General features: G+C 41.3%; 1 protein-coding gene across 2 annotated transcripts in view; it reads right to left on the bottom strand.

Moving 5' to 3' along the window:
• TBL1X (transducin beta like 1 X-linked) overlaps nt 1–27,145 on the bottom strand; it is a 299,584-nt gene that overhangs the window by 39,656 nt on the left and 232,783 nt on the right. For both annotated transcript variants that reach the window (XM_066599924.1, XM_066599925.1), the window contains 3 exons: nt 21,878–22,023; nt 9,570–9,816; nt 2,396–2,528 (listed from right to left, as the gene is read on the bottom strand). In XM_066599924.1, the coding sequence (XP_066456021.1) occupies nt 2,396–2,528; nt 9,570–9,816; nt 21,878–22,023 (526 nt within the window). The remainder of the gene's footprint in view (nt 1–2,395; nt 2,529–9,569; nt 9,817–21,877; nt 22,024–27,145) is intronic.

Raw genomic sequence — 27,145 nt, 5'->3', positions numbered from 1 at the left:
AATACAGACTGTAATTCTGGATCAGTGCAAGATCAGTAATGCAATGTCAACTTAGTCAACTTCTTATGTAGATTACCTCTATTTAAAAGCTATAAAATGGTGTTCAGATGTGGATATACACTTTAAATGCTGAGAAATCTTTAAAATAGGATTACTTCAAAGTTATCCTGTTCTGCTACCCTACCGTATTCCTATCCTATCCTATCCTAATAACTAACAGAAACCTAAGTATTCCAAGTTTTCTTTGTACATGAGATCTAGCATCCTGGGCCGAAGCTAGCCTCCCTACTGCCTGAGCTGAACTATAAAAAGGTGCCCCCCTGCATCCATGGGCGCATCTGTCAATAGACAAGTTGAGCAACTCTTCTCATGTAGCATCCCCTTGCATTAAGAAGGCACAGTATCAATGTGAACTGATTGTTAGCAATGGCACATGCACATCATAGAGGTGTAAGCACTTAATAGTCTAAAACTACAATATACTGCAGTACAGAAGTAGAAGTGATCAAGCAATTGCAAGTTCAAATCTCCCATGGGGACTAAAAAATAAATGTAAAATTAAAGGGGTTGTCACGCGCTTGCGCTGAAGGGACCGCTCCGGCGTGCTCACCCCGCACAGGTCTTCTGCACGCCGGAGCGGCCCCTTCAGCGCAAGCGCGTCTAATCCGGGGAGAAGGCAGCTTTGGTCGGCGCCATGGAGACGGGGACGCCAGCACCGGAGGGGGTAAGTGTATAACTTCTGTATGGCCAATATTTAATGCACGATGTATAATACAAAGTGCATTAATATGGCCATACAGAAGTGCTTAACCCCACTTGCTATCGCGGGACAACCCCTTTAAGCTAAATAAATTTAAAAAATACAAAATAACAAATCCCCTCTTCCTATTTTTCCAACCAAAAAAAAAAACAAGCAATAAAAATAACATACGGTACGTGACATCAATGAGTCCATAAAAGTCTAATCTATTAAAATATTATAATAAAAAAAATTGATTAAGAATGATAAAAATGGTAGCAATAAAAACTTCAGTTTGCCATATATAAAGCAAGTCCTCACACAGTGCCATCAATAGAAATATAAAAGAGTTTGGGGGCTCAGAATATGGCGACAGAAAGCAATATTATTTTTAATAGTAGTATAAATATAAAAAATATATATAAACGTAGCATCGCTATAATTGTATTGACCTATAGAATAAAGTTTATGTCATCTTTACTGCATTATGAATGGTGTAAAAGCAAAAACCCCTGGAAAATGGCGCAGTTGTGTTTTTCTTCTATTTTACCCAGCCTAAAAAATGTTAAATGTTTTTCCATACATTATAAGGTAAATTACACACTACCATTAAAAAATACAACTCGTCTCACAAAAAACAACCCCTTATGAATGCTAAAAATGATGAGTACCAAAAATTTGAAAATGAAAATCTGAAAAATAGCTGTTTTTAAGGAAGCACATTTGTTTTTTTAAAGGTAGGAGCTCTCTTTCACAGTAGCTGCGGATTAGTCATGTCCTTCAGTCAGTAGCTCTTCACTGTAATGCCGCCTTCTCTGTAAGGCCAGCTGCAAACGGCCGGGTCGCATTCCACATGCAGGAGCCCACAGCGGAATCCAACCCTGTGCCCAGCCGATGTCTGCGCGTACCTTACCTTCTTCTTCTATGTACTGTGGATGGTCCGTAGGGCGAGCCGTCGGACATGCGCAGTACGGGATTTTTTTCAAATTTCTGTTTTTGCCGCGTCTTTACTAGGTGAGGACGGGGAATTCACGACCTTTATGCAATGTCATTGCGGAAAGGCCCTGGGTCGGACAGCTTCCATTGACTTCAATGGAAGCTGTCCATGCAGAATCCGCACAGAAATAGAGCTTGCTGCGATTTTTCCTCCTCAAGTGGAAAATCGCAATTGATTTCCGCTCGTGTAGAGCAAGAAGCATTTCTACATAGCATACTATGGACGGTATTTCCTGTATAATCCAGAGGTGGACGCCCGATCCACATTCTGCGATGCAAATCTGTCCATGTGCAGCCGGCCTTAAGCTACAGGATGCCGCCTGAGGCTAGAGGCTCCACTTGCCTCATGGTGGATGCATCGCTGCTTCTATTACTTTTTTATTATCATTTTCAAACACACTTATTTTTTTTCAACAGTGCCCAGAATTATACTCAAACTCAACAATTGCCCTCCTAAAAGATTTAAGCAATGTAGCTTTATTTGAATCATAGTTTTATCTATATGTGCATAAACCTAAGGTTCTATTTGCTTTTACAGCTGCTGCTTGGCATTGGGATTTACAGATTAGTTTACAATATTCACAAAATCATTTCAGCAATGCTTTCCTCTTCAGCTAAAATGTATACTATAAAATGAAACTGCTACCTTGGATTACTTACCCAGATGCTAGTAGATCAGTGACTGGATTCCAGGCACAGATGAATACCTCTGATTCATGTCCACGAAGGACTGTTGCTTTGTTTGGTGGAATTTCCACATCACCATCAATTTCCATTGGTTCTGCATGGTTATCTGCAAAATACATGAAAATCTTGTTATAATTTCAATATCATTGAATAGTTATTTAATGATCCTGTCAGCAGCTGGTCTGGAAGAGTCATTTGTAAGTCTGCTCTGTATCTACTATTAATTCAATTGAAGTACTAAAAGAAAATTGAAATGTGAAAATTCCAATAATTTCCTTTGATAGGCAGCATTTTATATTTAACATGCTTTATGAAAACTTCTAGGATAATGGCAGCTGGAAAATGTAATTACATTTATAAACCAATTCTACAAAGGCACAAAGTACTTAAGATTCTAATGATCAATCCGAAATATGTGCCCATTTTGGTCTGCCGTAAAAGAGGAGCTGCAATGGGAAAAAAGTCTTAGAAGAAAATGTACAAACATCGTTTTTGGAAAAGTAACAAAAAACTGATTCTGCGCGCCAAAAGCAATTAATCTAATCTGTTGCTGGTTTATTTGCTAATTAAGTTTCTACATCATCATAACAGGGCACCAAAAGTGTGTTTAATTGCTAAGGGCACACTAATCAGTGCATTTTTCTTCTTGGATACTATGAACATACAAGGGAATTTGTCGAGAAAGTAGACACCTAAATTAGGGCATGTGCAGCACATAAAAACAAGCTGAGTACACCCAAATCTGTTGCCGGTTAATTTTCTAATTAATATCAGGACAACCATAATTCAATGTGTATAATGCGCACATTACAGGGAATTTGATCACCAAGTAAGATCCATTGTGGTATGCATACCTTCAGCTAACCTTAAAGTAGCATGTGCAATTGACCCCATTAAATGGTTTATTCAGTGTCGTAATTGAAGAATGCAATTTCTCTTCTTCAGTCTTCCCCAGACAATGGCAACCACATAGATCATATGATATAGTCCAGGACTATAGTTCGACTGACAGATATTTATCTGAACTGCTCAGCTTTGCCAGGCATTCTTGTATTATCAATAGGCAGAGTGGAGAAAACTGCTGGTAGACACCTCTGGTGGCAACGTATCTCAAGAAGGATCAAATGGATCGGGCATACTGAAATTTAACCCCTTAGTGACCAAGCCTGTTTGCGCCTTAAGGACCAGGCCAAAGTTTGCAAATCTGACACGTGTCACTTTAGCATGGAAAAACACCAGAAAGGTTTCGCATATCCAAGCGATTCTGACATTGTTTTTTCGCCACATGTTGTACTTCATTCAGGCGGAAAAAAAGACCGATAGAATTTGTGTTTATTTATTAAAAGTGCCAAAATTGGGAACATTTTGAAAAAATCGTCATTTTTTCACATTTCCAACTCCAATATCTCAAATATGTGCAAACATAATATAGAAATTTTTGCTAAGATATATATTTCCATCTGTTTACTTTATTTTGGGTGCACATTGGAAAAACTTTCGTTTTTTTTTCAACCATTTAGGAGACGTACAATTTAACATTACTTTTCAGCATTTTGAGGAACACTTTGTTTTCTTACACCAAGCCAAGATTGGAAAGGCTCATAGGAGTCAAAATGATAGATACCCCCACAAGTGACCCCATTTTAAAAACTCCACCCCTTAACGTATTCACTGATGGGTGTCATGAGTATTTTAACCCCACAGTTTTTTTTAGGAGTCAATGCAATTTAGAAGAGAAAAACTAAAATTTCATATTTTTGCAAATATTAAAAGACATTTTAAAGACAGGACTTTTTTCTATAGTACACATGAAAATGAGGATTTGCACCCCAGAATGGATACCCCTGTTTGTCCCGTGCTCAGAAACGCACCCATTGTGGCCCTAATCTTACGTGTGGATGCACAATGGGGCCCAAAATGAAAGGAGCAACCGGTGGCTTTCGGAACAGAAATTTTGCTTGAAGGAGATTTAGGCCCTATTGCAAACTTGTAGAGCCACTGAGTGACCAAAACGATGGCGAACGCCCACAAGTGACCCCATTTTGAAAAGTAGACCCCTTAACGAATTTATCGAGGGGTACAATGACTTTTTTGACTTCACAGTTTTTGAATGAATCTAAGCCAAGCCAAAGGAAAAAAATTATGATTTTCATTTTTTTGGTAATTCTGTCATTTTAAAAGCAGTGTTTTTGTACAGCACATATATGAATGAAGACTTGCACCCCAAAATGGATACCCCTGTTTGTCCTGTGCTCAGAAACTTACCCATTGTGGCCCTAATCTTATGTCTGGATGCACAATGGGGCCCAAAATGAAAGGAGCAACCGGTGGCTTTCGGAACAGAAATTTTGCTTGAAGGAGATTTAGGCCCTATTGCACACTTGTAGAGCCACTGAGTGACCAAAACGATGGAGAACCCCCACAAGTGACCCCATTTTGAAAAGAAGACCCTTAAACGAATTTATCTAGGGGTACAATGACTTTTTTGACTTCACAGTTTTTGAAGGAATCTAAGCCAAGCAGAAGGAAAAAAATTACGATTTTCATTTTTTTGGTAATTCTGTCATTTCAAAAGCAGTTTTTTTTGTACCGCACATATATGAATGAAGTCTTGCACCCCAAAATGGGCACCCCTGTTTGTCCTGTGCTCAGAAACATACCCATTGTCTCCCTAATCTTATGTCTGGATGCACAATGTGGACCAAAATGAAAGGAGCAACTGGTGGCTTTCAGAACAGAAATTTTGCGTGAAGGAGATTTAGTCCCCCTTTTCCACTTGTAGAGCCATTGAGTGACCAAAACGATGGAGAACGCCCACAAGTGACCCCATTTTAAAAAGTAGACCCCTTAATGAATTTATCTAGTGATACAATGACTTTTTTGACTTCACAGTTTTTGAATGAATCTAAGCCAAGCAGAAGGAAAAAATTACGATTTTCATTTTTTTGGCAATGTTGTCAATTTAAAAACTGTTTTTTTTGTACAGTGTACATAGAAATGAAGACTTTCACCCCAAAATGGATACCCCTGTTTGTCCTGTGTTCAGAAACATACCCATTGTGGCCCTATTCTACTTACAGGACACATGGCTAGTCCCATAATGGAGGGAATGCCCGCTGGATTTCAGGGTACAACTGAATAAATTCCAGGCCCCATTGCCCACTTATACGGGAAAAAATTGACTTCCTAAAAATAATCCCCCCCCCTGCCATTCTCATTTTTTGGCATTCCCTAAATATTAGATAAAGGTAATAATATAAACTGCGTTTTATGTCCGAAAACAGGGGTAATTACGGAGGCTGGTTGGGTTGGGCACATAGGGCAAGAAAACCGTGTATCCCGCCTCCTCTCATGCTTTTAGGGGGGTATTTCGTAACCTCAGCGGCAGGTATGGGGTATAAAAAGTGGCGCTCTGTGAGGCTTTGTAATCTTGCTGCGGTGCAGCGGTCTCACACGGAAGGCGCTCAACAAGCTGCTCCTGGAACTGCATGAAGGCGAGCGTTCTCGGGGTTTCTTGTAAATTACGGATTACAGGTAGCGATCTAAATAATGCCAGACTCTCACGGCTGTATGCAGAATCCGCTTACGGAGGCCCGCAGGGGATTCCAGCTGTGAGCACGGCTGTGACCCTGCGTACGGCCGTGTAATGTACTGCGCATAACTGCCTATTCACACAAGCGGTCATGCGCAGTACTTTTTTTTTGTTTGCATTTCCTGCGCCGTTGCTTAGAGATGACCCGGGTTCCCGCAGCCCGTACACAATGTATTTGCACATGGGCTGCGAGTATATCCACGGTCATAGAGCACAATGGGCTCTAGGTCGCGGATATCCGCTGTAAAATATAGCATGCCATGTTCTGTTTCGGCGAGTGGATTCCGTAATTCCGACCCACTAATTGGGGGGAATTGTGTAATCCAATGCATGCGATTGATCCGTGGATTACCGCTGATCAAGCGAATACAGAACACATAATTCCTCTCCGGTCATGTGTGACCGGCCTAATGTTATATCGCTACTTTATCACGTTACCGGGGACCGCTCAGCGAGGCCACCGGTCACTGCTCCAAGCACTGAGCGACCGTTGGTCGCTGGGAGCAAGGTGATTTAAAATTTCCTGGGCTCCCCGGCTCCTGCGAATGTGTGCGGCATTTTGCCGGCGGGCGCATGCGCAGCAGCCGGAAGGGTCCATGAAGGATAATCGCATCTGGATTCAAATGCGAAAGCCTCCAAGAAGATGTTTCATCTCCCCCCACTGATCGCATCGGTGAGGGGAGATGAAACTGCCACCTTTTAAAGAACTTTTACGTGATCGCCATTATGCATTGGATAACGGCGATCACATGACCAGTAACTGCATACCGCGGCTGCCCGTGACATTTCCAGGCTCTTGGCTACCTTTGGTAGCCAGGAGCAGGGAGATTTTACATTTCTTGTGCAATATTTCACTTTTGCGCATGCGTCCGCCATCATGCTGACGGGCGCATGCGCCGAAGCTGGGGTAAGGTCCGCGGATCAGCATCCCATCAGGGAACAAATCCGGGGACCTTGGGTACGTAATTTCATCCCCCCTTACGGATACGATCCGTAAGGGGAGATGAAACTTTAACTTTTTAAACTTTTTAAAACTTTTTAAAAAAAACTTTTAAACTTTATATTATCACCGTTATCCGATGGATAACGCTGATCATATGACTGGAAACCGCATACAGCGGTCCCCAGTCATATCTCCCTGCACTCGGCTATCTGTGACAGCCGGGTGCAGGGAGATTTTGAATTTGCCGGGCTCGCCGTCCTGCTGCGCATGCACATCACATCGGCGCATGTGCAGAAGCCAGCGGGGGGTCCCGAGACTGGCCGGAGAACATGGAGGAAGCGGGGTGAGTATTTTCACCTCCCCTCAAGGATCCGATCCATGAGGGGAGGTGAAACTTTTCTTTTTTTAACACTTTTATTCACTTTTCCGTGATCGCCGTTATCCATTGGATAACGGCGATCGCGGTACCTTCTGCCGGGAGCCAGGAGATTTTACATTTCCCGTGCCGCTGGTCCTTCTGCGCATGACATAATGCCGCCTGGGGCGCATGCGCAGAAGGACGGCTTCAGGGTCCGGAGGACTAGGAGAGCAGGGAGCAGTGCGGCGGACCTGGGTGAGTAATTTCAGCTGCCCTGATGGATCCGATCCATCAGGGCAGCTGAATATGTAACTTTTTTTGCCCTTTTGTTCACTTCTTTGCGATCGGCGCTATCCATTGGATAGCGCCGATCGCATTGCCGCGCGCGGGGGGGGGGGTCCCCGCAGCCCGGGATGACAGCTCCATGCTGTCGGCTACCTGCGGGCACCGACAGCATGGAGCTGTCACGTGTCCAGAGCCCGAGGGGCTTTATTCTCTGCAGGACACATGTTTTTAAGTCCTCAGAGAATAAAGCCCACTTCAGGAGGACGTAAAAACACTATGGGCTGGTCGTTAAGGGGTTAATGTGCCCAATCCTTCTTTCTCCCAAAACTGTCAGGGAAGAGTTGTGTGACTCCATATACACATATGATAGCCAGTTCTAATGAAATTGAATTGTTTGCATGACTTTTTCCTAATATGAATGATGGGCTTTAGTTCATCCTCTACGTTGTCTCTAACGGATATGATAAACTTATTCACTTATTTTCCCCAAAATATTCTCTGTCCTGATACAGACAAAGATATCATTTAGTGGTTAAAATGTTATGGGCTGCAAAAAATGTACAATGAGGATACATAATTTTCTACAAAGGTACGTCTGTGAAGGCAAGAGGGGTGACGGCTCTAGTTCATTTAAGGGAAAAAATAGTAATTCTGCAAGAAAATCACTCACTTTTCACCATCGCAGAGTTCTCACATTGTTTTCAATGGGGCCAAGATTAAAAGTGGCAATACTGCCGTCGACCCCATTGAAAACAATGGCCAATATCACAAAAAGATTCCTGCATAGCATGGCAACACACAAATCTCAAATGATTTTGACGGTAGTGTGAAGGCCCCATTAAAGGAGTTGTCCAAGTATAAAAAAATAAAATAAAATGGCTGGGCCTGCGATAAAATGACAAAAGAAGCAGTACTCACCTCTCTTCTACCCCCAGAAAATAGAAGAGAAGATCCCATTGTCAGAAGAGACCACAAGTCAGGTGACTGCTGCAGACAGTCAGAAGCTGCAACATCATTACCACCCATTCTGGTATCAGCGCTCATATCCTGGCTGCTATGGTGCAAGGGGTTCTGAATGGTGATGCTGCAGCCTTTGGTTTACTGCAGAGGTCACCAGACCTCCAATTTGGGCTGACAGTGGGATTGCCATGGCAACTGGACACCAGACACTGGTATTCAGGCCAGCCATGGCCTGCGTTCCCTATTGTGAGCAATAATGCATTTCAGGTCAGAAGTATTGCAATGCATTATCATAGCGATCATAGCCTTTATAGCTCAAGTTCCCTACAGAGACATAAAAAATGCAAAGAAAAAAAATGTGTAAAGAAAAACACCAAAAAAAAAAACAAAAAAAAAAACGGTTTATGCTCACTTTTGTATAAAAAAGAAGTAATTTAAAAAAAAAACACTTTTTTGGTATCATAGTATCCATAATAAACTGTACAATAAGTTGAACACACTATTTATCCTGCACGGCAAAAATCGTAAAATAAATTTAAGAAACTGAGACAAAATGTTTATTGGATAGATCTGCAGACACTATCATAGTGATCTCCACAGTCTCTGCCTCTCCTGCTGTTACAGTGTCTGTGTATGTTTCTGTGCACACATCATAGTGGGTTTACTAACCATCTGGCTAGAATATCTCTAAATGCCTGACCGTCCTTTAAAAGCAGAGGGGCGGGCATTAGGATACTGTCTCTCTGCTGATTGAACGAGACAGTGCAATGCAGTATGGGATGTAAGTGCAATGAAATCAGGACAGTGAACTGCTGGCAGAATGCTAGGCTTGCTACACGACTTGCCTGAAAGTAGATTAGCAACAGCAGAACAACAACAAAAAAAAACTTGTTGAAAACTCAAGTATGCTTTAAGATTAGTCAGCCAACTATGTACATGTAGGGTAGAACAGAGTCTAGGGTTTAGTCTTCAATATAACCTTATTGTCTTTAGACTTCCTTTTACTTACTTATTGCATGTGCCCCATTTTCTTCACCATTCACAGTGGCTGCTCCATTCTTTGGTGTATTCTGTTGTGCAGGAGCTGCGGATGCAGTGGTGACAGGTGCTGCACTTGGTGCACATGTTGTGGATGCAGCTTGCTGCTGAGCCAGTTTCTCTCTGAAGGCTTGTTGTCTGGTTTGTACGACATCAGGCATCACAGCATCAATTAGAGACAATGACTCTATCGGCCGACCGTCAAAGACTGTGCCATCCTACAAAAAAAAGGACATATACATACAGTTAGACTGCAATCCAAAACCCTTGCAGAGGAGTCTTCCTGCTAGATTCTGGGTCATGTGATCTCTATACCATGCTCATTTTTCGTCATCCTGAGTATTTTTCCTTGTGTATCAGTTTTTTGGATGTGACATGAAAGATCAATAAACGTTCACTTTAGGAGCTTGCCACTTTTTACATATTAGCTGCATGCATTGTATATATTTTCTACTATATAACTTTTTTTTATGATGTCTATAGATGATGCAAAGCTTATACTGTTTTTCTTGAAAGTTTCTGAACCCTTCAGAATTTTCCATGTCTCTGCTTATAATCGATCTTAAATTATATCAGATTTGCGCATAAGTCCTAAAATAGAAAAACAGAACTAGATCAAACAAATAAGTCAAAATATTAGACTTGATTGTTTATTTATTGGGAAAAAAGATCCAATATGACTTGTCTTAGAGACAAAAGTATGTGAACTCTTCCCCACCCAAGTCTCTAGGCTTCTCGCTAGTCAAGCCAGAAACCTGCTGCACACTGATGGGAGTGGGGTGGGGGGAGAATCACCTCAAAACAGCTGTCTGTGCATGGTTGGCTTTAGCTCATAATTCTCAATCATTGTTACAAGGCTTCTTAAAAGGTCTGACATTGACTTGCAGGAATGCTGCCTTTCAATATGTGGTTCTGTAGAAGTATTGTTTCATCTTCCTATTTGCATATTTCCCAGAGGAGCATGGATGGCTTTATAAGTCTCCTCACACTTTCTAGGTGCTCTCCCTAAGGAGAAACAATACCTCTCCCAACCCATGTCTACAGGTCTCTTACTAGACAAGCCATAAACCTGCTGTACACAGTTGTCTGTTCATGGTTGACTGTGGCTCTTAATTCCCAGTCATTATTTCAAGCCTTGTTAAAAGGTCTGACATTGACATTGACAGGTAATCTTTAGCAAACTAAGGGTGGGCAGTAATGTTCTTTTTGGCATTCTCCTTAAAATCCTGCCATTCACACCATTGTTGTTCAGTGTCCTCCTGATGGTGGACTGATGAAAATTAACATTAGCTAATGTGAGAAAGGCTTTTAGCTGCTTAGAGGTTACCTTAGTTTCATTTGTGACCTTGCAGACTATAAGACACCTTGCTCTTGGAGTGATCTTGTTGCTCAACCAGTACCGGAGAAGGTAATAATGGTCTTGAATTTTCTCCATTTGTACACAATCTGTCTGAATGTGCATTGGTGAAGTCGAAATTCTCTATGGATGGTTTTGTAACTTTTGAACCCTACTTTTGGTGAATCTTTCCAAGGATGAATACCAGCAAGGGATTGCTGGGTTGTATCAGTTTTTTAAGAGTATGTGTAGTTATTGGAGATGAGCGAGTGTACTCGGCCACGCCCCTTTTTCGCCCGAGCGCCTCGATTTTCGAGTACTTCTGTACTCGGGCGAAAAGATTCGGGGGGCGCCGTGGGTGAGTGGGGGGTTGCAGCGGGGAGTGGGGGGGAGAGGGAGAGAGAGGGGGCTCCCCCCTGTTCTCCGCTGCTACCCCCCGCTCCGCCACGCCTCCCCCCGCCCCCCGGCGCCCCCCGAATCTTTTCACCCGAGTACGGAAGTACTCGAAAATCACAGTGCTCGATTGAGTAATTACTCGAAAAGAGTATATTCGCTCATCTCTAGTAGTTCTATACAGCTAAGGCTGATTATTATACCCTATTCTTGAGTGTGAACATGTGAATGCTTAGTTTTTGTTTGTAACTATAAAAATGTATTAAAAATTGGAAATTTCAGATTAATGCACAATACAAGATTAAAGTGGCAGACCACACACCAGCAAGATTTAAGCACATGCTGAACTAATCCAGTTTTACCGTATATTGTATTCTTTATATAAAGGCCTCTCTAAATCCCTTGTAATATTTTATGCAAGTATTGTGTAGAAACTTATTAAAAACCACGGAGAGATTTCAATATACGCTGTAATACACACGGGCTAATAATAATAACAACAGACATAGTGATAGATTATAGGCCGGCTCAGCCTCTGCTCCTCCGCGTCCTACTATTAGTTATTCCACTAATATATATGATTTCCTTTCTGTTTTATTATAGGCCTTCCTGGTAGAGAAGTGCAGAGAAATTGAATTACATAATTAAACCTTTCTCAGACTTCTCTTCACTAATGTCATTTCCCCCTATTTTTCTTTCTTCACTTTGGAAAGTAATTATAAAACGGCTATTATCAAAAAAACAGCTGATAATTGTGGACAAAAGGTAGCTGATAAGAAAATTACAGTGCTCCGCTTGATAAGAAAACACTATGCTTTCACAAACATACATTTTCCGCCCTTAAAACGTGATTATATCTTTCTCTATGAATTTAATTACATTACTAATTTAGGAAAACAAAATACGCGCTTTAGAAGATCTCATCGTTTAACCTTTAGAGTGCAAAGCTGGATAACAGCAGCGGTGACGAATACGAATGTCCGTAGGTTTACACGCTTTAGGGTCTCTATTGCAGCCTCCTATGTAAGACATCTACAGAATGTGCAAGATCGTGCACCGTGAATGTTCTGTAGATACAGAAGCTTGCAATTACCTATGTAATAGGGTGGATTCACACGGGAGTCTTCTTGCACGCGTATTGGCGCATTTCACTGTACTTTGGCACAAGGCAGGGGATGTTTATTTGCACAAGGCAAGGGAATATACCCTGATTTAAATGGCCATTTAGCCTAAGGAATTCCAGATGTGTTCTTTTCTTCACTGAATTGCGCAGTGTTACATACATTGTGTTGCGCATTGTGCGCATATTTGCACAAATACGCAAAATGGTGCACAAATACGCAGAATGAGAGAGCAGTTTCTATTTTTTTGCATGCACAAGAAATGCATGCAAAAAATCGGGAAATGAGAACAAATCCATTAAAATCAATGGGTTCTATTTGCTGCGTATTGCGTATGCAGATACTCAAGCAAATACACAAATTTCAAGTAGCCCTTAAGGTGCTTTGCGACAGAATGACTATTGTTCAAAAAGTCATTTAAATAAAAGTGAACAATGATTGTTCGTTCTAAACTCGAGCCAACGACCAAATGAGAATTGTTCACTTTTCACTTGTGGTTTTTTGCCGGCATAAAAACCATTGTTGGCTTGTTCACTTGTCGTTCAGTTTAACCAACGTTTCTCTCAGTCATGTATACAGTGAATGTGAAAAACTGAACAATACTGAACGATGCTCTTTTGATGAGCCAAAGTTGTGTCTGCCTGTCTAAACAGGCTGAACGAGAGAGAACAAGCCAGCGGTGACGTCACTCACTCATTTAAGTGTGAATCGGCTAGTTTAAATGGAACCTTACTGCTTTAACTAAAACACATCTGCAGCAATGAGAAACAATCAAATTCAATGATTAAACCTAATATGAAGGTCATTGGCGACTACTTATTATGTTTTTTTTGCCTTCTTCAGTACTGTACATAGAACTTTTTCCAATCATATTGACTAGTTTACTATGGCCACAAGTGTTCTGGATCCATACTTTTCAAGTTTGTAACTGAAAGGATTTAATAGAGTTTGATGTGAGCGCCCCTTGTTAAAGGGGTTTTCTTTTCTCAAAAGGTGATGGCATAATGTTAACATATGCCATCACTTCATGATCTGTGGAGGCCCTACTGGAACCCCCACTGATCCTGAGAATAAGGGGGCATTGTATTTTTTTGCTGCGTCCCCCTTTACTGCAGTATAGCTGCAATTCACTCAACAGCTAGAGTCAGGGAGTGGGGCTGTTCAAGAAAAACTCAGACGGGTGTATAATGGTAAATAAGTACTGCGTCCCTTCAGTCTCAAGATTGGTGAGGGTCCCAGATATCAAACCCCTACCAAGACTAAGTGCTGGCATACCTAACAACATGCAATCATTTTGTAGTGTGGAAAAATCACGTTTAATTAAATGTTCCTGACACCGACAGGCAGAGTCATGTTAATACCGTAGTGGGCCCAGTGCAAGGGTATTCAAAATGGCCCCCACACCCGTCATATCCCTTCCCTCTCCATGCCATTGCCCTACTCCCTCCATCCTTGAAGTTATAAAAAGATATACTCACCCAATCCAGCAGGCTGCAGTCATCCCTCTGTCTTCCCCTCAGTCTCCGCTCATTTGCATGTCCAGCGATCAGATGTCCATCTAAGCATGTGACCACTGTGATCAATCACTGGTCTCAGTGTTAGTTAGACTTGGCCGAAGAAGCCACTCGCCTAGATGGGCACATGACTGCTGGACCCAGAAATGAGTGGAGACAGAGTGACTGATGCAGCCAAGAGCTCCAAAGGTATTTATTTATATTTTTAGTATTTATTGGAGCGCCACAATAGTTTTCAACTGTATCTGCATCCTGAGGTAGTACAACTGCCAGGGGGTCCGGTGCAGTTGCACTGTTTGCCCTGTGGTTAAAGCGACCCTGCCCACAGACATGGTAATGCCACCCTCACATAGGACAGAAATATCTACTGCAAATCTGCCATTAGACTTTACCACTAATCCATGTAACATGCAGATATTATAAGGTATTTCACCCCTCTACATATTCAATTCAGTACCTATTATACACACACAATATTGTTATTCTATTATATCATAGACATGCTTTTGTCCCGGCTCTTTTGCATAAGCAAATGGTTCTTCTTTTTATATACTCATTTTACTGGTTATCTTTAATTGTTTTTTGTTTGATACTTTTATAGCTTGAAATAAGAAGATTTGTCTTAGTATATTTTAATGCCTGGTGAAGTTACACACAGGTGGGTCTTCTTCGGCTTTTGAAGTATTGCATTTTATAGGCACTGTGATTATACTTGTCTTACATATATTCCTTGAGGAAGGAGTTATTTAGACTGAAATGCGTTGCCTGGCACCTTTATTGTATATTCCTGGTTGTCAGATCTCCTAAATGTCTGCATAGAGCTATGAATAAACATGGTGGAGCTACTTCCATGATCTAGTGGAAATTCCTGACGACATCAGTGTTATTATTGAATATATTCTGGATATGTGGGGGGCAATAATCATGTTCCCCCATGAAGTAAGTTTTCCTTTGGGATGTTCATGCATGTGCATTTGATCACTGGTACATTACCCCATGTGCTACTCTCTACTTTTTGTGTCGGCTTTTAGGCTTATTATACCTGGGCCCCCATTGGTTCCTGGATGGACGGTGAGTACTCTCCCATGAAATATATCCATTTGATGGGGAAGTGGTGCTGTTTTTCGTTTTTGAGCCTTATTTGGTTGTTTGGTGTGGTAGGGCTATTTTTTCCCCTATATACATGGGGTGAGTGTTCTTTTTAATCTTCATTGATGATCCCATTGGTTTTTGAGCGCTACATGCACCTTTTTCTAACTCTTACATTTGTTCACCCCTTTACATTGAAAGTGTTAAAATCCACAGTGGAAATCCGTAAAAGAAATTTATACTCCAGGGATTACCTCAGGTCAACATAAGGTTTGTTCAAATCTCATCCACAAAATTGGCATGGTAGTCCACGCCAGAGTTTTCAGTACGCTAATCCACACAGAAAATCCAGAGTATTTCTGTTGTGTATTTACCATAAAGGCCCCTGTCCATAGCCAAGGCGGAATATCGCTAGCAATATTCCGCCACGGGGGAGGTGGGGGGAGAGTTGACAGGTCTCCGAGATGAGCCTATCTAATAGATAGGCTCACTGCGGAGAATTGCGGCAATCACAGCATGCCGAGATTTAAATCCCACAAGTGGAGAATCACTGCTCATGGACGCTGGTGCTGTGCTTTCTATAGCAACCCTATGGAAAGCTTTACAGCACATGATCCATGGGCGATTTATTACCCATAGATCATCACCCATGGACAGGCAGCCTTACACCTTACATAGCAGCAAATTAAAAATTGTACATTTTATCTAGATGGAACTGAAAGGTACGCTTACACTGCTAACTAATATAATTAAAGTCGTATATATCGAAGACTCTGTTCACACTGGCATGATGTATAATCGATGGTAATAGATCTCATTGACTTATATTGGAATCTCAGGTTTCTGGTTCTTCTACCAGATATATTATAGAATAATTCTTTCCATAAAGTAATGAAAACTTGACAAAACGGAAAAATGGTGCCAGTGTGAATGGAGCCTAAACTTCGAGTTGAAAAATACATCAAAATCTACACATCTGTATAATGCTTATATGCAAATACCATATAACTTGTATGAAAGAGGCCTACGGTTTGTGTTTGTGTGCAAATCTATACGAAAATAAGGGAACATTGAAAAACATATTAGTGAGTGTTGGGAATTTTCCATTCTACCGTCTAATAGGATCACTCCCCTTCTACTTCCCCTGTCAAGTCAAAGCAATAGCGGCAACATAATTGATCTTGCCTATTCCTCTCAGGTCTGCAACACTACAGAGACGTTTGCTACACATTACGGACAATATTGGAGATTTTTAACAAAATCAGAAGTATGGAAAAGATTACTTATCCCTAATTGTACATTTAGTAATTGAAAATCTGCCCTGGGGGCAAGTGCGGTAGGGTCACTTGTCAAAATAAATGGTCTTAGTGTCTTCTGTCACTCTGGGATACATGCATCATATCCTGATCTATGACAAAAGGTTATTTGTAGTTTTTTTTCCCATTACACTATACATGGAAATTGATTGCTTCCCTTTATAAATATGTAGTGGGTGTAAATTAAATTAAATGATCTCCATATATCGTACTGTGCATCGTGAATGGGTTTTCAATTTCCATTTCAATTCTGCAAAGAATATGTGATCCTTGGGGGAGCCGTGCTGCAATTTCAGACATATTGACATTGCTATTATATTTCATAATGTTCAAAGTTGACTGAGTAAGCAATCCGTTCTGTGACTCATACAATATAAATGGCATCTGCAGTAATGCTCAGAGAATAATGCAGATCTACAGTTACAGGCCATCATAGCTCTACAGACAAGAGATCCAGAATGAATGGTTATTAAATATCGGATTGTGATATTGATGCTAAAGTATGCTAAAATGATTTACAGCGATGAATTAGATCCAATCGCTTTAATGTAGAAGGACTCCATGCTGCAGGGCAGTGAATGGGTTCAAGAAACATTATCAAGCTTTTAACTGCAAATCTCAAGTAATAACAATTCCATTTGAAGTCTACAGTAAAGGAAATGTATGAGGAAGACAGGACCCTTTTCTTTATTGCATTTCACAGATGCTATAATAGCACTAGAGGATGCAATTGTACTTACTGTAATGAGTGACCCGCTAAAGTACATGAGGTAGGAAAATAGCTAGCCACAAATCCCCTGCATTAACCCTCTCAGCTATTTAGCAGAACTGGGAATGGTCACTGGCAGACCGGGCAGATTCCTGGTGGGCCGCCATGCTCAGTGCCTCAGGGTTCTGCCTGACCACCGATGCCGGCACTTACACTGTATGGCAGCTAAAACTTCAGAGTACCTGCAAGTTAAATTTTCCTTTTGGCTCCACACTTGGTACATGCAGCCTCTTACTGGACACGTTTCCTTTTAGTCCTGACTCCTAGTTAGCCGGAAAAGTCTAGGTGGTCTTACTTCGTTTGTCTTTATGAATTCCATTTTAGCTGGCCTTCAAATGGAATTGCACCCACTCTTGTAAGAATAATAGGGAACTACAGAGCTTTCTTAACCCTAAATTGCTTTTAATATTTCCTAATTGACAATATTCACACTCAATGCATTTAAATCAGCAATCCAGAGCTGGAATAAGGTTGATGCAGTCCCCATTCTGGGGACGTAAGTCATATGTGATACCTTATAGCAGCCATATACAGAAGAGGTGGGTCTCTCCACTAAAAATGATGGAGATGGCTGAATTAGTTATACCTTTATATGTATACAGCAGCGAGAGTCATGTGTACATATGGCAGCCATTCCATCCCTACTCTGCTAAATACAATAGCTAAAAAGCCATCAGAGCACCCCCATTTTTTCAGAGAAGAACGGGACAAAAGTATTCTTATTGTGCTAATCAAAATGTTATATATATATATATATATATATATGGGTACAACACATTGTACTGAAAGAAGAACTAGGCTGGAAATGGAGGGTCAGTGGTGGAGGCTTCCTAAGCCCCCAAGATGGCGGAGGACACTCCATTCCCTAAACCCTGTTCTATCCTGGTCTCAATAACTGATTTTTCTCTGTTCCTTTCCATTCTCACTTTCTATAGTGAATATTTCCTCCAATTAAACTTTATTCTGCTCTTTTGTTCGTGTCCCCTTTATATCTCAAACTCAGTCTTATCAAACTTTTCTGATTTCTGCAAATTCTAACTCACTCAAAGTGGAATTCCATGACTTTGTCAACCAACATGTTATGCAAATATGATTTGGGGAAGTCTAGCTGCACAAAACCTTTCTCTGTTTTGGGAGGGATTTGGCTGTATACATGTTAGCACTCTCCACTGAAATAAATTGAGGTTGCAGAAATGCTTGATCAATGGGGATCCAGTTCCTGATGCCTACAGCTAACTTTAGAAAAACAGAGTCCTGTTGTCTGTCTCCACCAAAACTAGGGCATGGGATTCCATTGTTGCAAGGAATAGTTGTAACAGCAGGGACCCCTTCTGTTGTACTTTAAAGGGGTTGTCCCGCGGCAGCAAGTGGGTCTATACACTTCTGTATGGCCATATTAATGCACTTTGTAATGTACATTGTGCATTAATTATGAGCCATACAGAAGTTATCAAAAGTTTTATACTTACCTGCTCCGTTGCTAGCGTCCTCGTCTCCATGGTGCCGACTAATTTTCGGCCTCCGATGGCCAAATTAGCCGCGCTTGTGCAGTCCGGGTCTTCTGCTGTCTTCAATGGGGCCGCTCGTGCAGAATGCCGGCTCCGTGTAGCTCCGCCCCGTCACGTGCCGATTCCAGCCAATCAGGAGGCTGGAATCGGCAATGGACCGCACAGAAGAGCTGCGGTCCACGGAGGGAGCAGACCCCGGCGGCCATCTTCAGCAGGTGAGTATGAAGACGCCGGACCGCCGGGATTCAGGTAAGCACTCTCCTGTTTGTTTTTTTAACCCCTGCATCGGGGTTGTCTCGCGCCGAACGGGGGGGGGGGGGGGGGGTTGGGGTTAAAAAACAAAAAAAAACCCGTTTCGGCGCGGGACAACCCCTTTAATGGCATATTATATCTGATTGGCACAATAACAACTATTTATAAAAGCATCTGTAAATATAGCACATGGTAAAGGTGCCCTTACTGGGAAAAGGGTTTGAAAGGGGGACAGCCCTTTCAAATGAGACACAAAATAGGCTTTCTGGGAAATTGTATAGGTTCCTAGTTTAGCTTTTCAGTATGCAATGCTACCTACCCACAGATTACATACCAAAGCAGGAGATATAGTGGGTGCTGAGGTTGCATTTGCACCCAAACCCTGATCTTTACATATATCTACAATCAAATTCACTGTGTAACTGTTTCTTTCACTTAAATCTGCATCTGTCCTTACCTCTACTTAAGGTCTCCATAAAACATTAGGAAACAGATAGAATAGTTGTTCAGGCTCACCAATTTGGGAGGGACTGGACAATTATCAAATGTGTATGGGGGTGGCCTCAAAACTCTCCCTAGATAGATGATGTCAGGGGAAAAAAGGACATGTTTAAGTGTGATGCTCGATCCAATGGATCTCCCTGGAGATAAGTCATTGGTTGGGTTTGTCAACAGCTTCCTCACCTCTTCCCATGGAAAACACACAAGCGGTTGACTGAATGAGCATTTATGTGCAATAGGAGGTCAAAAGAAATAGCTGTTGCCGGATAAGTGTTTATGTGCATGGGGTAGTCAGGATTACTAGAGCTTGTTTGGTCAACAGCTTTTGAAGGTTTATGGGCATCTTAACACTCAATTCTCCCTGACACTACTCTGTAACTTATTGCTATTTGATATTTATCTAACTGAACTAATATGTATATATATATATATTTGCAATTTGCTATCGAAACCAGATGTGTTGTGTAAGGAACATGTGGCAAAGGAACATCACTGAACAGACAGACTTTAATCATGAAGTTTTTCTGTGCAGACCTTAGATCTGTGATAACAGTGATCTAATAGCCAGCTGGCATTTACGCCGTTACCAATAATCTATACATATGAGAAGGCAGAAGGTAAGAGAGGCACAGATTGTGTATCCCTGCATCTCATAACTCTATCTATCATTGTCTGTCTATCTATGTAGGCTGTAAGTAAGGAAATCATTTTAAGTAGTGCTCTAACAGATTGGAGCTTAATGTTTTTAATTAACGTTCTCATGTTCTTGCCATTATTTGGAGTTGGAAGAGATTTTTGCTACAGATTACGGTTTCCCTTATGAGTCAGTTCCATATTATGTTTCAAACAAAATTCTAGGGCCACTTCCAGCAGTTAATGTACAACCCCAATTGCAAAAAAATGGGATGCTGTGTAAAATGTAAATAAATGTAAAGGAAAAGAGGATACAATGATTTGTAAATCTCATATAACCATATTTTATTCACAATAGAACGTAAAACACATCAAAAGTTAAAAGTAGACATTTTTCCATTTCTTGTGAAAAATTAACTCATTTAGAAATAGATGGCAGCAACACATCTCGAAAAAGTTGGGACAGGGTTCACAAAAGGCTGGAAAAGGAAGTGGTACTACTGAAAAACAGCTGGTCGGTCAATGTCACATGATTGGGTATAAAACAAGTATTTCAGAAAAATGTTCCTCAACGTAAAATTACGAAGACGTTAAATTTCCCATCATCTACAGTATATAATATCATCAACAGATTCAGAAAATCTGGAGAAATTCATGTGCACAAGGGAGAAGGCTGATGGTCAATATTGGATGTTTGAAATCTACGGTCCCTCAGACATCACTACATTAAAAACAGGCATGATTCTGTAATGCAGATCACTGCATGGGCTCAGGAATACTTCCAGAAATCACTGTCTATGAACACAGTTCATTGTGCAATCCACAAATATAAGTTAATGTTGTATCATGCATAGAAGCCATATATCAACACAATTCAGAAATGCCAGCATCTTCTATGGGCCAAAGCTCATTTAAAATGGACTGAGGCAAAATGGAAAACTGTTCTGTCGTCAGATGAACCAAAATGTAAAAATTATTTTCGGAAACCACGAATGCCGTGTCCTGTGGACTTAAGATGAGAGAGACTATCCAGCTTGTTATCAGCACACAGTTCAAAAGCCTACCTCTCTGATGGTATAGGGTTGCATTAGTGCCTATGGCATGGGCAGCTTACACATCCTGAAAGGTACTATCAATGCTAAGCAGCATATAGAGGTTTTAGAACAACATATGCTCCCATCCAGACAATGCCTCTCTCAGGGAAGGCCTTGTATATTTCAGCAGGACAATGCTAAACCACATACTGCATCCATCCCAGCAGTATGGCTTCACAGAAGAAGAGTCCGGGTGCTGAACCGGCCACCTGCAGTCCAGACCTTTTACCAGCAGAAAACATTTGGCGCATTATGAATTGAAAAATCAGCAAAGACGACCCATGGTGGGCAGCTCTAACCCTACGTCAGATAACATTCCTCTCCCAAAACTCCAGCAATTGTCTTCTCAGTTCCCAGATGTTTACAAACTGTTGTAAAAAGAAGATGCTACACAATGGTAGACTTGGCCCAACCCAACTTTTGTGAGATGTGTTGCTGCTATTAATTTCTAAATTAGTTAATCTTTGTAAATAAAATGGAAAAATATCTCACTTTCAACTTTTTATATGTGATCTATTGTGAATAAACTATACATAGTAACATAGTATGTTAGTCCGAAAGGACACAATGTCCATCTAGGTCAGCCTGTTTCAACTCCCTTTGTTGATCCAGACGAAGGCAAAAATGATATGAGATTCCCAAATCATTACATTTATTTACATTTTACACATATCCCAACTTTTTTGGAATTAGGGTTGTAATTATAACGTCTTACTGCGGTGTTATTCGGATGCTTTACATTAAGACACTTACTTCATTGATGCTGATCTCAGCTTCCACATACTGTAAACCTTTCTGCAGGATGGAGATAAGAGCTGCAGGTGGCACTAGTGTCCCATTGATATTGGACTGGCTGATGTGGCTTTCAATACCGAATGTAAATGCTGAGTGAGAGAAACCTGCAAACAAGAAGAGGCAGCCATGATATTCATCAACACAACACCCCTGCATTAGAAAATAACAACATCTCGCTGGAGAAACAGATTTATTACCAGGCACTTATTCTTCTCCATGGTTCGATACACCATAATATATTTTACAGTCTCATTAACGAATTTCAGTAGCTAATAAAATTCATACAATTTACGTGACATTTTCGTCTCTGAAAACACACTTCGTTTATTCATTACGGGTACTTTTATTAGCATTATGCATGATGGCAGTGATTATGTCTTTCAAATGACTGTGTCTGTGCAGGAAATAAGAACATAATTATCTGCAAAATGTAAATTGATTGAAATTTCTTGGAGAGATAAGACTATGAACAAAGTCATGATTAGCAAATCAGAATTAACAATATTTATAGATGCTCATGTGACCAGTAGCGAGGCGTCACTTTATCGAGGCTCGTTTAAAGGAGAACTGGTAATAGGCTGCAGCTGCTTTATTCTAATGACCCCATAACAACTGTGGAGCCTTCCCATAATGACATTTTATGGATGCACAGAACCATCCAAATGAAAGTTCAATAGTTTAAAAAGTCAGCCTGTAGACATTGATGTGGATGATGCAGATGTGATTTACTATGTGTCATAGGGACATGCTTTTGATCCTATGTGAAATCTGCATTGTAGGAGCTTGGCTAATATGTTAGCGGTATGTCTTTTGACAAGCTTGTTAGTTGTTTCCAATAGTAAATGACAGAGTTGCAAATGCAGCTCTGGATTATAACACTGAAAACACTTGTGGATGGAGTAAAATATGTGTATATGTGGGAGGAAGTTTTTCAAGTTTTAATAAGGAAAGCTTGACTTCCACTTAAGCAATTAATTTTACAATTAGAACAGATGCCTTATTCTTATTTGGACCCCCCTTCCTTTATGATATGCATCCTTCAATGAGAGGAATGTGACTAACGTGCTTATAGGATGTTAAAATAATCAAGCTAACACTGTCATGTGCTATCTAGTCCTTCTGAGAAAACCAACAGATTCTGAAACAGGGGTCAGGGACAGACTCAATGACATGTACAAGACAGGGAGTTTGGGGGTTTCTAGTAGAAACAGAGGTGAGGTCCAGGATCTTTCCATGGCCTGTCCTGACTGGACCTGCTAATACAACAAAGCACCCACCCTGAAAAGGGCAACCCCACGTCTGGAACCTAAATTGTTTCCCTATTTGTCCCTAGGTATAATATGGAGGAGAGGGAATATATAAGGACAGAGTGGGACAGAGCAGACAAATGAATAAGCCAAGGTAGGAGTTCAAGAGTGGTAAAAATCAGTATTAGAGAGAGAATCAGACAGTCATAGTCTGAAGTCCAAAGTGCAAAAGAGGAAGGCACTGAACAAAACACTCAGAAGAGCAAAGGCAAACACTCCTAACCACAGAACAGGACCAGTATACAAATGTGTTACTGGCATCTTCTGCAAAGAGGAGCTAGAATAAATACTCAAAACAAGCCACCAATATCCTGGTTGAGAAAATAGACAGCTCAGTTAGGCTATCAGCTCCACAGCAGAAGGTAGATGTTTCTCCCTCATCACAGGAATGATCATCTCTGGGATGACCTGTCTGGCATCTGTGCCTGACAGGTCGTCCCATGTAAAATGGCTCTAAATCAGCAGCAGAGAGCGATCATAAAGTACCAGATGGTGTATGCCATTAGGAGGTGTTCTATGGTGGTCGGTCACTTGACGCCTGTAGAGTGGCTGCAGATTAAAGACGTTTGTGCCATTTTAGCCTGCATTGAGGAAACAATCAAAATGATCAATTGTGATGACACACTAATCAGTATGATCATCCCTGTTGTCTGCCTGCAAGAACAGAAGCTGAAGGGCTTCAGCGACAATGAAATGTTGTTGTCACAGGAGGAGGAGGAAGGGATACCAATCTTTCAACTGTCTGACCAGTCTGACATAACTCAACATTGCAAGTATGGTGGCTTTGAGCAAGAAAGGGGGTGTCTTCGCTAATGCATCTCTCCACTCATGGGAGAAGTATAGAGGGGGAAGAGTAGGAGGAGGTGGAAGAGAGGGGGATAAAATAGGTCGGGGATCGGGCTATGCAATGTTCCTTCTATCTATCACCAACCCTAGCTATTCTACATGGATGGTGGGACTAGCTGGAGGACACGCTTAGGCCTGACCTCGTAGAATGTGGGCCATCACCCTTAGGTACCCTGAGGCATAGGAGTGCTTTTATGCAGCAGTACTTGCAGAAGGACCGTCGCATAGCCCATATCAAAACATCAGATTTTTACTGAGTGGCCACCATCCTTGATCCTCACTGCAAGGCCTAAATTACAAATCTCATTGCAGCACCAGAGACAAACCTTAAAATGCAGCAGAATCAGCACAGACTGTAATCAGCTTGAGTAGGGTATTTCTCTATGGCCCTGGTGATGTATCCGCAATGGATCACAGCTCTACAGCTCATGGCAGATGTGCTGAAAACTGCCACAGTAGCACCACCAGTGTTTGCAGAGGAAAACTAACAGATGTGTGGCATAGTTTTTTCAGCCTGTTGCAGCACGTAACAACAGCACAGGGTAAGACTCACAGTCACAGGCAGCAATTATCCATGATGATCCAAGAGTATCTCAACTCCCATGTCGATGTACTAAGACATGGCGTTGGCCCCTTTGACCTCTGGGTGTCTAAGCTGGATGAGTAGCCAGAGCTTGCATATAATGCTTGCCTGCCCTACTGCCAGTGTGCTATCAGAAAGGGTGTTCAGCACTGCTGGGGGTGTGATAACTGACAGAAGCATCTGCCTCTCCACAGATAATGGGGATTGCCTGACATTTATAAAAATGAACAAAGCGTAGATTTCACCTAACGTCTGCTCCCCTATCATTGATTCCACTGATTATAGTTAGCATGCTGCTAATTTTTAATTACATATGACTGACCACACTGTGTCCTCAAGGTGCTGTTGCTGGTGGTGAAGGTGGAACTGCTTCTACCATATTTCCTCCTTCTACTTCCCCCAAAATGAAAGATATGTCAATATGGAGATAGGGAGCTACAGCTACAGCTCTCATGTTTCCGTGAGGAGCACACTCCGTCATGTTTCCTTCTCCTACTTTCCTCTTCCCAATTTAAAAAATGTTAACGTGGAAATACAGAGCTATACCTCTTATGTTTCCACAAGGAGCACACTCTGCTCTCAAGGTGCTGTTGCTGGTGGTGGTGGAACTGCTGCTGCTTTCCTTCTCCTGCTTCCTCCTCCTCATTTCCTCCAAACAAAAAAATTCTAAAGCACAAGAAGCAGCTGTAGTTCTACATTTTTCCTTGGAGAAAGCCTTTGCATTTGTGTCGTGTAGAATTTATGACATCTTTTTTTTTTGGTATCTCTACATCTGTTTCTTGGAGCAGGCCTGTGCTTGGGTGTTCAGTTTATCTAGTTGAATTTGTCCTTTGAAAATGCATTACATTGTGTTTAAAACAAACACATGCCTGCTGTCTCCCTTGACATGATTTTTGATCTAGGAGACCCTATGTGTGCCTTCTTTTGTTTTCAGCGACACCCTTATGCTACGAGTGATCCCTACACCACTGTACACTATTTTTCCCACTTTTAAGGGAGGATTACAGTGTCCCTCAGATGTGTAGCTGTATTCCCATGCAATATTAGGGGCGTTGGCTGCATTGGGCCTTCTGGAGGGCAAATTAGTGAACCAGAATTTTTTCTTCCATTGACTTCAACTGGAGTCAGAATTAGCCATCCTGATTCATGATGATTTGGTGAAATTGGCCTGTTCTGACAACAAACTGATTATTCCACTAATCGCTCATCACTAGTTACCACCTCGCTGATAATAAAGTTTTTCCAGCGAGGCACATTCAGGCAATGTGAGAGTCATAGCACTGCAGTCGTATCGTACCGATCTGAATAATTTATTGACAGAATCCTTTCATCAGCTGCATTGTATTTGCCATTCTATTTGTGTACAGCTCCATATATTTCCCTGGTGGCAACATTTGGTACTGTTTTTTTTCTTTGTGAAATCTAAACTCTATACGCCACTGAATAGACACACCAACTTTCATTCTGTTATTTTTGCTGGAGATCTCTGAACACCCTTAATTATGATCACCCTGTATGTAGATAAATGAAGTCAATGGGAAAGTACATGGTGGGGTTAAGATGCAGCTTTTGGTCATAGGGTAGGTCTCAGGCAGAGAACATTTCGGAGGGGATGCATCCATTATTGTTTTGCTCCTTGTTAAGGACATTTGCATTTACACAAAACAGAGATCAGTACAATGCTTTCGACTGTGGATTTTCAATGAGCCTTATTGTGTGAGTCACTATTAGAAGTCCCAGTTTCAACATGATATTTAAAATTAATACTGACTCCAGGTCTCCAGAGAAAGACTAATCTGCTTATAACATTTCTCTGAGCCCTCCTTGCTATTGCAAGTAATTATATGTCTGATTTTTTTATGAAACCATTTTGCAACAAAAAAAAAATGTGGTCTTATGTTTTGATTTGCATATTTTTTGTGCGGTGTATAATCTACAACTACATTGGAAAAAAACCCTGCTGGGCAATTTGTGAGGATAACATACAAATTAAGATATGTGATAATTTACAGTGCATTGTCGCTAGGAGTAATTTGATTTCTTATGCATATTTCTCAGAATGATAAGACCCAGAGGCATAGCTAAAGGCTCATGGACCCTGGCGAAAAAATTCAGCTTGCCCCCCTCCTTTTCATCTACGACAAAATCGAAATGTTTTTCTCTATTCAACTGTATATGTATCACGAGTAAAGGCTTGTGCACATCAGTGTATTAGACATAAGCAATTTAGACGTATACTATAAATATACCAAATTTTTCGCTTTATAGGACTCACCGGACGATAAGCCGCACCCACGTTTTAGAAGCGGAAAATTGGGGGAAAATATTTTGAACTCACCAGGGACAGGGCAGGGGATAGTACCAGGTGACGGAGCAGAAGGAGCAGCAGAGCTCTAAAATACCGGAGCTCCGTGACAGCGGAACTCGTGTATGGGCCGAGGAAGGGAAGAATCCGATTGTTGGAGGCAGGGGAGCAGCAGCAGTTCCCGC

This window comes from Eleutherodactylus coqui, chromosome 4, assembly GCF_035609145.1.
Source record: "Eleutherodactylus coqui strain aEleCoq1 chromosome 4, aEleCoq1.hap1, whole genome shotgun sequence".
NCBI classification, from domain to species: domain Eukaryota; kingdom Metazoa; phylum Chordata; class Amphibia; order Anura; family Eleutherodactylidae; genus Eleutherodactylus; species Eleutherodactylus coqui.
The sequence above is the reverse complement of the archived record's forward strand: the minus strand, read 5'-3'. Positions and strand labels throughout refer to the sequence as shown.